Genomic DNA, 13,262 nt, shown 5'->3' with positions numbered 1-13,262 from the left:
GCTAGACAGCAGAGGAAACCTGAGATACCCACCTCCCTCTTCCTCAGTTACCAGAAAGCCTGCCCTCTTAGCCAATGGATGAAGCTGGAGCCGAAGTCATTGTAAACAAACCGGGAGTCGCTGCGTTCGGGCTCCTGGGGGGGGGGGGGGGTATGATTCATCCTAGGGCTGAAATCTAGGCGTGACCAGAGCTTTCCACAACCAATCACAGCTGGGGATCTCCAGCGAGGGCGGAGCGAATGGACAGATATTAAAACCAATCACCAGCTGGAACCTGTGAAAGAGGTGGGAGGGCATTGTTTCACATTTAGACCAATCAAAACCAGGTAAGTGAACGGCATTCTCTGATATCCAATAGGTGGACGGGGCGGTGTCCGGCAGCCAATGACTGGTGCCAGGGGGCGGGGTGAGACGCGTGTGTGCGGCCGGGGATGGGGGGGGGGGACCTCGAGCGTTTGTGCGCCGCGGCTCGCGCTCTGAGGAGGCGGCACTGTGCTGTGGTGCGGACCTCGGGGCGGCGTTGTCCGCGCGGCCAGGTGGGTTCGGGCGTCGGGACTGGACTTCAGGCCGCCCGGGGACACGCACAGCCCCGCTGTGTTTGGGCCTCTCGGGAGCGCGCGAGGCCCCTCGCCCTCTCCTCGCGGGCTGTCCGAAAACGCGCAAAGCCCCTTTCCCGGCGCGGCCCGGGCCCAGGCCGTCGGACGCTCTGGCGCTCGCCGGCCAGCTTCTCCCACCTCATCCTCTTTCACCATCTTTGCTATGGCCCGCCGACTCCGGCCGCTCCTCCGCTCCGCTGCCTTCCGCGCCTGTTCCCCTCTACCTCGGGATTTCAGCCTCTTTTTCCCCGGGAACTAGCATCTCTCACTTTGCTTCTTGTAGGCACCTGAAAGGGTGAAGGCGAGAGAGGCAGATGACGACGCTGAACACAGGCTCTGCAAGGTTCGGAACCGGAATGGGCTTGCTTAAACTCTCTGCCTCCCACCCTTTACGTGCCGTTTGATCACTCTCCTCTTCTAGAATCTTTGTCCCCAGAAAGTGCTTTTGCTCAGCACAGCTGAAAATGCAGGGGGAAAGGCTTCCCAACCGCAACCAATTTGAAATCTGTTACGTGGATGGAACGGGATTGTCTTTGACAGAGCTAGCCAAAGCATGAGTTTACTCTGTAAGGAAGGGCCTGGTCATGCCAGAAGATGAAGGACATGTGTGATGATCACACACAACCTCTGAGTGAATTACAGCAGCTCAGAAACAGCCTTCATTCAGCATGGTCGCTTTACAGAGAATCTGTTTGCACCTTCATAGTATGGCAATGTTTGGCGTCCGGTAGCAGAAGTAGCAGTTCCAGCCATATGTTTCTAGATGATCTTTTACATGGTCTCATACCCAGATAAAATGATGCCGGACATTTACTGGGAAGAAATTAGCTCATCACTTGTAATCTTGACTGAGTTTTAGAAGTTGAAAAATACTGGTCGGTGGGGATTTTATTTTGGGAGCTGGAGGAAATTGAGTGGTACGTTGGGTAGAGAGGAAGGGAAAATATGAATACGTCATACAAATCTGCACTGTTCTCATGGCGTTTTCATGACAATATCTGGAGGGTTTTTTTTGTTTTTTTTGGTTTTTTTTTTTTTGGTTCTCAAAAGAGAACAGTAAGCTGGAAGTTTAGCATCGGATTCACTGTGTTTTGGAGTTCAAAAGCTTTTACTGTTTTTCTTACCTGGCTCATAGCACATAACAGTATATTTTCCTGTGTTTTGCTGTGGTAAGATTTTAGTCTTAATAGAGAAAGAAGTAAGCCTGTTCGAGTGAATTAAAAGCAGTCTACTCTGAGGTGACAACATTGTCTCATGGGCCATATGTTAGAGCATTATTAGTGAATCAATCACTCTGGAAAGACAGGATCTAAAAACTGGTGTAATTCATGTCAGTTATAGCGGTTGTCAAAGCCATGGGCAAACTGCAGGTCTCAGAGTTGGTCACTGGTATACAATATTGTGTCTGCAGTGGAAAACCAAATGTAGGTATCGTGTCTTTGGATAAGTCTGTCCTAGTGCTTACTTCTTTCTTTCTTTTTTTTTTTTTCGAGACAGGGTTTCTCGAAAAACCTTGGTTCCTGTCCTGGAACTAGCTCTTGTGGACCAGGCTGGCCTTGAACTCACAGAGATCCAGCTGTCTCTTCCTCCCGAGGGCTGGGATTAAAGGCGTGCGCCACCACTGCCCAGCTAGTGCTTACTTTTTTCAACATTTAAATGGTAGCTTTTGCTTCCAATTCCCAGAGATCTGACCTTGATCATAGACTTATTAGAGACCTATAAGCCAGGATTAAATGCACAGAGGGTTCCGTAGTTCAGGGTAGAGACGCCCTGTTCCTCTGTGTTCCAGCCTCAGCTTTCATTGCTCTAGACTCCTGAAGTGCATTTCCTTAACCTACCTGGCCCATGTAGATTATAATCATAAATCCTGAAAACCATTTATCCTGAGAGATTTTTGTTTCCTGTATTTTGCACAACAGGAAGTGATTTTCAGAGGTGTGATTTGCCCATTAACAGGTGCCGGAGTTAAAACTCAAACTCTGTCCATTTAACCCCAAAGCCAGAGTTGACAGCACAAAACTACCCTTTCCTGCCTCTGTTCTTTGGCCATCTCTGTGTGAGTTCAAACCAAGAAGGTTCAGTCTTGCCTTACTTACCTTAGTTTGGGACAAGCACAAAGAACAGTAGACATGTGCTGCTATCTACATATCCATGTGTATGATGTCATTTTTTGTGTGTGTGACAAAAACACGAAAAAAAACACCTTAAAGAAGAATTTGTTCTGGCTTACAGATTGAGGGGTACAGTCTATCATAGCCGCTGGAGCTAGAAGGAGCTGGTCCCATTGTGTCCATAGTCAGTAAGCAGAGGTGAATGCTCAGCTCACTTGTTTTTTCTTACCTAGTTTGGAATGCTGCAGCTCACATTCAGGCTTTCATATTTCCATGGTGAGTCTAAATCTAGTAAAGATAACAGTGGTAATTAATCATCACACTGTGAATGACTTCAAAGGCACCACCAGTGTTAGTTTAGGGGTTACATGCAAATTTTAGCAAATAAAAAGATTTGCACATAGAATTGTACTTGTGAATAATCCCTAGTCCTCATTTCATGGTATTCCCTCCCTCCAAATCTATTTAGAGCGATCCTTTGGAGTATTGGGAAATCTGCTCACTTATTCATTCAACAAATATTTATTAAGCACTTACTATAAGCTGTACTCTACTTGATAGCAAATGAGCTATAGATTAAGGTCCTGCCCTCTGGGTCTTGTATTTGAGTTAGAAAGATAAACAGCTAAGGCTTGTGTAGGTTGAGATTAGAAATTGTTCTCATCTGAGTTGACACTAAGTGTATTCCTTCCTGCTTCAGAGCCCAAGAAGACTTCCAGACCGCTTCTATTCTTTTATATTTTTGAGCCTTTCTCCAGTAACTTGAGGGGCAAGGGGAGTATGTATGTGAGCCTGTGAAAATGAAGACCAGAGGTCAACCTCAGACATTCCTTAGGACCTGGCCAGCTTTTCTGTGTGGAGAAGTATAGGATCTCTCTCTGGTCTGAAACTCAGCAGCTAGATTAGGTAGACTGGCCAGCATGGTTCCAGGATCTGTCCAACTGCCTGGGCAGGGCTGGTATTACAAACTCACACCACCATGCTTGCCTTTTTTAGGTGGGTTCTGGGGACCAATATCAGGTCCCCATGTTTCTAAGACAAGTACTTCACTAAGTCATTGCCTCATTTATAGTGCTGACCTGTTCTTTGAAATCTGCATCTGCCATCTACTAAGTGAACAGCTGTGGTACAACTCGGACTTTTGAACCTGTGTCCTAATTTCAAGATTGATGATGTGTAGACACTTTTACATTTCAAGGGAGAGCATGCACATGTTACTTTTGGTGATGGGGGACGAGTATAAAAGAGAATGGGAGATCATTTCAGCATCCATATTGTCTAGACCATAGTGCTTTCAAAACTATATAGGATAGTGGTTCTCAACTTTCCTAACACTGTGACCCTAAACACAGTTCTTTGTGTTGTTGTGATTCCTAACCATAAAATTATTTTTGTTGTTACCTCAAAATTGAAACATTGCTACTGTTATGAATCGTAATGAAATATCTGATATGCAGGATATCCAATATGTGACCTCTATGAAAGAGTCATTTGACCTCCAAAGGGGTTGTGACCCACAGATTGAGAATCACTGATCTAGAGCAGCAACTTGGCCATATCTAAGATACGATTTTAGTCCTGGATACCCACCTTTGCATGCTTGCCCCCTAACATTTTTGTTTTCCAAAGGAGACTACCTGATCTTTCATCTTCTAAAATGGAAGAGTCCTGTTGGGCAGAATTTTGAGTTAAGCCAGGTTCTTGGTTCCTGATTTCCAGGTTTAACCTGTATATCATCTTTAGCTGAGGCGCTGAGTCCTGGTCTGGTCCCTAGTAGACAAAGAAAAGGGGTTGGTTTCATGTATTCTTTGTCTCACAAACAAGTATATTTGAATAGGATTCTGGATACAGTTACTTTTCTTCAGAGGATAACTGAGGGTCCTAGGACTTTGTGGGCTTCTCTTTAAACACTATTTTACATATTGGATCCTGTAAGATAAAGCATCTAGCAAAATGGTTGACATGTGCCAAATATTCACTGTATCTTCTTCCTGGTGCTGCATCTAGTTGTATTGTGGTAGAACTACTTGTTCATATGGCGTTCTTCCTTACTACATTGTGAGCTCTATGATAGCAGGTTCCACAGTTCCATCCTTCTGCCTTTGATGCTTGATTGAGAACCTGATACATGGCAACTGGTTTTTTGTTTGTTTTCTGGAAAAATTCCATGTTATCACTGTAAGAAGGATTTTTATTTCCTTTTTTTAAAGATTTTATTTATTTATTATTAATTATTTATTAAAGATTTCTGCCTCCTCCCCGCCACCGCCTCCCATTTCCCTCCCCTGGTCAAGTCCATGGCAACTGTTGCACAGGTATCTGATCTGGGGACTTCTCAACTCCTCCTGAAAGGGAGGTGGGGGCAGTTTCGGGAGGTAGGGGCAGTGGGATACTTCCCCGAGAAGGTGTTATGTTAATCCCCCCCCCCAACACTTCTTCCAATCTTTTCTTCTTCAGCACATAGACCATCTTTCTTCTCTGCTACTTTACAGAATACCACAGTTGACATAGCCATTTCCCTCTGGTGGGGAACATTGTACTATTACAAACAGCCGCACGCTCAGTTCATACTCATACACCCTTGATCGAAGCCTCTGAAATAGTTCAGATTAGATCCCCAACTGGTTACATGTTCGCTCAGCTAAAAGTTAGCCACATTCCTAATTCTTATTATATACAGAAACATGAAGCAAGATTTCTTTGGGCAAAGCTTGTGTACACTTAAGAGATGTTTATGTATCTCATCAAAATGACTGAACAACACCAAAGATTAACTATTTCTATTTTTAAAGTGCATATATATCTCTATGTATACACATAGCAAGTATACAATAATTACTGTCTGAGGAAGGTGGCTCTATGTAGTGTTCTGTAAGCTCTCATTATTTTGTCTATCCTAATTTTTTGTGCTTTCCAATTTTTATAACAGTATGTACTGTTTCTGTACTTTAAAATTTTAATTGAAAATACCAATTCAAGTAAAGTAGAACCTATTCTTGTCCATATGGTGCCTCTGTGTGCTCAAAGAGCACCTCTCAGCAATCTGCATGTTACTAATTGTGCCTTTAATTTAATTTAGATTGCATTTTATTTCTGTTTTACTTCACTTTACATGGTAAATCAGTTGTTCATCTGTCTCTTTGCTGGTCTGTGAGCTCTATGAGGGTGTGTTTCATTATATTTTCAGCATTTAGATAGTGTGTGATGTGTAGGAGAGGCCTGGGTAGTGACTAAACAATGTCACTGTTACAGACTGCAGAATTTAATACCTGTGTTAATAAATTGTCATAGACACCTCAACTCCAGCCGGACAGTTTTACATTCTCCCCCTAAAACTTGTATCTGTTGTAAGTTTCTGCAGTCATGGTTAATTCATTTGTGCCATGCTCTCTGGCTGAGCCATTTGCAGGGTTGTTTTTTTTTCTTGAGTAATTTTTCATTGTTTACTTTTTATTTTTATTGCGATTTTTTTCAATAAACCAGGCATACTCAGGAAACTTAATCATCTTTTCATATCTGTTCCTCCTGTACTTGCTAGTCTCCTTGAAATGCTAATTCAAGGTTTTGTCTATCTAGAATTCATTCTAGAAATACGATAGAGGTCTGAGTGCAGATCAGCGGTAGAGCCCACTTTCTGTATTATTTTAAGTGGTTTGTTATTGCACTGAGTAGTAACAGTAAATCCTGAAATCCCTTTGAACTAAGAATGGAACTGGAGTGATGGCTCAGTGGTTAAGAGCACTGGGTGCGTTTCAGAGGACCTGGGTTCAATTCCTAGCCCTCACACTGTGTCTCACAAATATCAGGGTATCTAATGCTGTCTTCTGTCCTCTATTGGCATCAGCCTTACACATTGTACACAGACATACATAAAGACATAACATGAACACATAAAAATAAATAAATGAATGTTTTTGAAAAGAAAAAGTGAAAAATGAAGCCAAAGTCATAGGCCTGACAAGGAACCTGAAAACTGGAGACATTGATTAAGTCTCATGTGTGTGAGTGCACATGCATGCACACTACTTAAGTGTGTTATATTTAGATACATAAATATTGTATACATGTTTAAGTTTTTGTTTGTGCCGTGTTTGTTTTGAGATAGTCTTATGTAGCCCAGGCTCACTTGGAACTCTGTGTGGACAATCTGTGCTAGGATTGCAGGTATGTGCCAGCACACCCAGCAACAGATAATTTTTAGATTCTTGTTTGCCAGAGAAGATGGTGCTTTCTGAACTGAGGCATCACACGCAGGATGTTTGGGTGAGAAGGGGACCTCTGTATAGAGGAGTTTTGCTCCAGTGAGTTTTCCTGGCTTGTCAGTCTCTAATGTCTACTTTTCTTCTCTCGGTCTCCCTTTTCATATTGAGCACCCAAGTCAGCACGGAGGTCAACATGGACTGCTTGAAGTAACTGCTGTGCAAAATGGCCTGGTGCTTCCCTGAGAGAGCTCACGCTCATTCTGTTCCCTCATCCCAGAGAGAAGTTTGGGTGAGGAAAGGGAAGGGAGAATTAGATTTTAGGCTAGCCACGATTCCGAAGTCTAGCAGCACATCAGGGAAAAAAAAAAATCTAAAAATCAGTATTGATTTCCGGGGCTGTCTCCAAAGTATCTGAGTTGTAATCTCTTAAGGTGGAGCCGCAGAGACTACATTTTTAGAAACTTCAATAATGGTATGTGTTTGTAGACCAGAGGTCAGTGTTGATGTCTTCCTCACTCTCACTTATTTATTTGTTTGTTTGCTCATTGTTTACATAGTCTCTTTATGGAGCCCTGGCTGTCCTGGAACTTTCTGTGGAGATCATGCTGGCCTGAATTTCAGTCATGCACTTTACATTTTGAGACAAGTCACACTCACTATACATGGACTCACTGATTCCACTAGACTAGCTGGATCTTCCTGTTTCTGTCTCCCCAGTGCTTAGGTTACTAGCATTTTACATGAGTTCTGGGGCTCAAACTCAGGTCCTCATACTTGAGAACTTTGCTGACAAAGCCATCTCTTCAACCTAGTGACCTAAAGAAATTTTATATTAACATCTTGATGTTAAATCTTGGGTTAGATGGTGCTAGTCTCTTGTGAATTTTCACCAACCTGTAGAATAAGAAAAATGAGGACATATTGTATATTTCATAAAACCAAATTCAAATGGTTTATCAAATTGTCTTTTGCATTAAATTGAGCCTTCCCTACGTTTTTCAGTGCTATTATAAAATGACATCGATAAGATTTTTGTATTTTGCAATTTAAAAAATTTGTAAACCTGTTTTGCTAAAGATATTTCAAAATATTTCTGGTTTATGATTTCCTGAAGACTGTAGAGTACCTCAGAAATGTAGCAACTCTCAGAAATGAGATCCTTTGGAAGGTGAATCTGTAGAGGCTCTAAAGTCTGTAAGGCCAGATGAGACTCAGTCTAGAAAGATGTGCTCTTTGTGGTATATAATACTCTGATGCTCTAGGGCATCATTGTTAGACATGTTCATACTTCTAAGCCAACAAGAGTGTTTGTGCCAGGTGAGTAAATGAAGGCCTCGTATCAGTTGAGGTCAAGTTTTACTACCAGCTAAGTTCTGACATGAAATACATGGGGAGGGGGGAGCTAAATTTTTTAAAGCTTTTGGGATGTTAAAGTTGCCTATAAGAGATTATAGGTGGGGGCTGGCAAGATGGCTCACAGTTAAGAGCGCTGGCTGCTCTTCCAGAGAACCTGGGTTTAATTCTCAGCACCCACATGGCAGCTCTCAATTGTCTGTAACTTCAGTTCTAGGGGATATAATACCTTCATACAGATACACATGTAAACAAAACACCAATGTACATAAAATAAGAATAAACAAATTATTAAAAATGTTTTTAAAAAAGAGATTATAGGTAGTCTGAAAGTATTAGCAATCACCAGATTGAATTGTAGTGTATTGTAGTTTAAACATACTGATAGGTAATAGTGTTCCTTCTAACTACCTCAATTCTCATACCAAATAGCATTTTTTTTCTTCAGCTCCTATTCCCTGGCTATTTGCACTATTTGAAAAAAATCAGTTGGTTTTCATAGCTTTTCTGAAATTAAATGTGTAGTAATTAAGAGCATGGGTTTATCAGGTGAGGTGATAACATGCAATTAATTCCAGATGCCCAGGAGGCTGAGGCAGGAGCATGGCAAGTTTTCGGCCAACCTGGACAACTTAACAGGACCCTGTCCAAAAAACAAAACAAGCCAGGTATGGTGGTGCATGCTTTTAATTCTTGTACTTGGGAGGCAAAGGCAGGTCTTGTTCAAGGCCAGCCTGGTCTGCATTGTATGGTCTAGGCCAGTCAATGTTGACATAGTGAGACTAAAAGAAAAGTAAAACAAGCATCAGTGTGGACTTCAGGAAAGAAAAATCTAAGCTTAAGTCAGGTTCTGGCACTTCCATGGTGAATTAATACCTCAGGCCAGATTGAAGAGCCTATGAACGAATAGCCATCAAGTACTTGTAAGAGCTGTAACTTCATTATTGTTCTATCCCCTGGATTTTGAGTGGTTCACTTGCTTTTTTCTATATTCTAAGTTATTGGGAGGGGACTTTTCTTATTCTAAAAGGTCTAGTGCAGTGGTCTCAACTTTCCTAATGTTTGCAGCGACCCTTTATTACACAGTTCTTCATGTTGTGGTGACCCCCCAACCATAAAATTTTTTCACTGCTACTTCATAACTTTAATTTTGATACTGTTATGAGATGTAATGTAAATATTAAAAAAAATATTTTTTTGACACAGGGTTTCTCTGTGTGACAGTCCTGGCTGTCCTGGAACTCACTTGTAGACCAGGCTGGCCTCGAAGATTCACCTGCCTCTGCCTCCCGAGTGCTGGGATTAAAGGTGTGTGCTGCTGCCGCCACCCAGCTATAAGTAAATATTTAATTTGTGATCCAAAGAGATCAAGACCCACAGGTTGAGAACTGCTGGTCTAGGGGAACTTGGCTTAAATGCTTTCTTCATGACTTTAGTTCTATTCTTACAGTTTACATACTTAGTCCAAGGCTCCTGAGCAGTTTTTCCCAAGGTCTTGAGGTGTAGTTCATTCCACTACTAAAGCTTTTTCCTTTATAAAACCTCCCTATTCCTGACCTATTTGTCTTCACTGTGCTGCCATACAGGGAAGCACTCTCCTCCTTTCTAGAGAGCAGTTCTGCCTGACCTTGGCCTCCTGAACAAGATTCCAATAGTTAACTTAAAAAAAGTTTGCCCCACTTGAAATATAGCTCTTCCCAGAAAGCTTTAGTGTGTGTGTGTGTATCTCTTGTGTTTCTGTCTCATTAAAGCATGTTTAGGCTCTCTTCTCCCTCTTAGTTATGACAGTTCTTTTTATTTTTCTTCTCAAAATTGTATCAGACACAATGGTCATTTGGTTGGTCTTGGTAGTATAGAATTATTTGACTTCAGATGATTCCACTGTGGCAGCGTTTTTTCTGGCCTTCAGCTTATGAGGAGAAGATCATGGCCACTAAATAGTAAACAAAAACACATAAACATTGTGTAAAAGTCAGCTTTAAGTAACTGAAACTGTCAGAAACAGATCGGAGCAGGGAGTCATCAGTTTTGCAAAATGCAAAGTGATCATATTCTTACCCTGAAAGGCACAGACATCCTTGAGAAGAGAGACTTGGAATACCAGTACATTCTAGAAATGACAGATATCAGCAAAACCATTTCTTGAGGGCCAGGAGGTGGGTGCACAGATGCATGCTAGAAGCTCACTCTCAGGAAATCTTCAAGGTTACAAGTAGACTATTCCTAATACAAATAATTTGAGTCCAGTTTCTTAGAGAGGTGATTACAGGGGAGATCCTGTACGCCGAACTGTCTTCAGACTCTAGAGTAGGGAAGAAAGACTCTAGCAGAGATGTCTTCAGACTCTAGAGTGGGGAAGAAAGACTCTAGCAGAGATGTCTTCAGACTTCTGTCGCTTCATGTCTGACAGTTCTGCTTTTGTTGTCAGTTGACATTAGAGACTTGGTAAGAAAAGTAACACTTTTTAGGTGTAATAATTGCCTCAATTTTTTATTAGTCTTTCTTAAAAAAAAAAGACATTGTTTTAACAATGGTATATTTCTTTTTGGAGCTAAGCTAGAGAAACCAGGATCCCTCTGCTGACCCCTATTTGATATTTTCTGAAAAGATGATTTACCGCCTTCAGCTAGGGAAAATCTGAAGATGGATCTGGGTACAATCTTGTCATTAAATATTGGTAAATCTGTTCTCCCTTTGGAAATGCTTTTAAGTGTGTTATGGAGCCTAATGTGATTTTTGTACATATTCAATAGGATAATGTCATAGAACATCTATCTTTAGGGCATTGTTTATGAAAGTCGATGGTCTGTTAATAGGCATTAGGTTAAAAAATGAAATAAGTAGCTAGTTGTGGTGGTGCACACCTTTAATTATCAGCACTCTGGAGGCAGAGGCAGGTAGATCTCTGAGTTCCAAGCTAGCCTGGTGTTCTTAGTTCCAGAACAGCCAAGGCTATATAGAGAGAGAGACCATATCTTAAACATACAAACAGGTATATGAGTCTGGTTATGCAGTTAAAATAAAATAACTTTGACTGACTATTTATAAAGAACATGAGTTTTATTGCTTATAGCTCTGGATGTTAGGATCAAGGCAGTGTGACAGGTTTGCTTTTCTTGTGAGGCTGCCCTGTTTGCAGGATGGCACCTTTTATCCTCTCTGCTGTTCTCACAAGGTAGAAGAAAGAAGGGTGAGAGAGCCAGATGCTATGTGGAACCCCTTTGAAAGCCCTTAATCCCACTTGAAAGAGGAGCTCCCAGGCCTCATTCCCTCCTCAAGGTGATGCTCTTATTATTGTCATTGTAAGTCAGCACCTGAATTTTGGATGAGTTACATTCACATCATAACAATAATAAACTAATAGATAAAAATAAAAGAAATGACTAAATTAATAAAATTAGGAAGTATTTGGTAAACTGAACAAGACTTCTTAGCTATGTATTCCATGACTGTGTGTGTGTACATGTAAGTATATATAATCACATATGTGCACATGTAGAGGCCAGAGGTCAGCATTAGGTATCTTTCTCAATTGCTCTCCATCTTTTTTTTTTTGGAGACAGTGTCTCTCACTGAACCTGGAGTTCTTTGATTTCACAAGGCTGACTTGCCAGCAAGTCCCAGAGATCCTCTTGTTTCTACTGCCCTAGCTCTGCATCTGGCTTTTTTACATAGGCGTAGGGATTGAATTCAGGTTCTTACTTACACAACTAGTACTGTACCCACTGAACCATCTCTCCAGCACTTCGTTATGAGATTTGTTTGTTTCAAAGCTTTCCTTAGACTAGTATTTAAAGAATGTCAGTTTGAGAATTGTTGTAGAAATTAGACTAATTAGAATTTCTGTTCCACATAGAATTTTGCCACTGCATTAAAGGAATGGCCTATAGTCCTCTTTAGGCTTTCTTTTTTCTTTTTTTTTCTTCTTTTTTTCCTTTTTGGTTTTTCGAGACAGGGTTTCTCTGTGGCTTTGGAGCCTGCCCTGGAACTAGCTCTTGTACACCAGGCTGGCCTCGAACTCACAGAAATCCACCTGCCTCTGCCTCCCGAGTGCTGGGATTAAAGGCTTGTGCCACCACCACCCGGCTTCTCTTTAGTCTTTCTATCAGAATGATCGGTTGCAAATTAACAAGCAAAAATGAAAGTCTTAGACTTGACAAAGCAGAATTGGGAGGGGCTGTGGGGGCATGTAAATGCTTTCAGGTGATCCATTCCTAATTGAAAACCCTGAATTCGAATGTGCTTTCATGATGCTTTTCAAATGCTTTTTAAATTCTTTATGTTTTGTGTTCTTGGCTCTGGTCCACCAAGGAGTGTTCCCTTTACCTCACAACCTCTCCAGCATAAGTTTTCATCAGTGTTTTTGATCTTGGCCATTCTTCCAGGTATAAGATGGAATATCACAATTGTTTTGATTTGTATTTCTCTGGTGACTAAGGATGTTAAGCATTTCCTTAAGTGTCTTTCAGCTATTTTAGATTCCTCTTTTGAGAGTTCTCTGTTTAGGTCTGTACTCCATTTTTTTTTTATTGGATTATTTGTTCTTTTGATGACCAGTTTCTTGAGTTCTTTGTATATTTTGGAGATCAGACCTCTGTTTGATGTGTGGTTAGTGAAGATCTTTTCCCATTCTGTAGGCTGTCGTTTTGTCTTGTTGACCGTGTCCTTTGCTTTACAGAAGCTTTTCAGTTTCAGGAGGTCCCATTTATTAATTGTTTCTCTCAATGACTGTGCTACTGGGGTTATATTTAGGAAGTGGTCTCCTGTGCCAATGTGTTCAAGTATACTTCCCACTTACTCTTCTGTGAGGTTCAGTGTGGCTGGCTGTATGTTGAGGTCTTTAATCCATTTGGACTTGAGTTTTGTGCATGGTGATAGATATGGGTCTATTTTCATTCTTCTACATGTTGATACTCAGTTATTCCAGCACCACTTGTTAAATATGCTTTCTTTTTTCCATTTGATATTTTTTGCTTCTTTGTCAAAAATCAGGTGTTTGA

General features: G+C 41.3%; 1 protein-coding gene across 5 annotated transcripts in view; it reads left to right on the top strand.

Moving 5' to 3' along the window:
- The first annotated feature begins 412 nt into the window (after positions 1–412).
- Paip2b (poly(A) binding protein interacting protein 2B) overlaps positions 413–13,262 on the top strand; it is a 34,556-nt gene continuing 21,706 nt past the window's right edge. The window contains exons 1-3 of one of the 5 annotated variants that reach the window (XM_075983628.1): positions 457–536; positions 880–939; positions 8,841–8,930. Coding sequence is in view for 1 of the 5 variants with exons in the window: in XM_075983624.1 (XP_075839739.1) it covers positions 911–939 (29 nt within the window). In the remaining 4 variants the exon portion in view is untranslated. Of the gene's footprint in view, positions 537–879; positions 940–8,840; positions 8,931–13,262 lie in introns of all 5 variants that reach the window. The other 4 variants (XM_075983626.1, XM_075983627.1, XM_075983624.1 and 1 more) reach the window with 4 other exon arrangements.

Source organism: Microtus pennsylvanicus, chromosome 8 (genome assembly GCF_037038515.1).
Source record: "Microtus pennsylvanicus isolate mMicPen1 chromosome 8, mMicPen1.hap1, whole genome shotgun sequence".
NCBI lineage: Eukaryota > Metazoa > Chordata > Mammalia > Rodentia > Cricetidae > Microtus > Microtus pennsylvanicus.
This window is presented reverse-complemented; position numbering and strand designations above follow the sequence as displayed.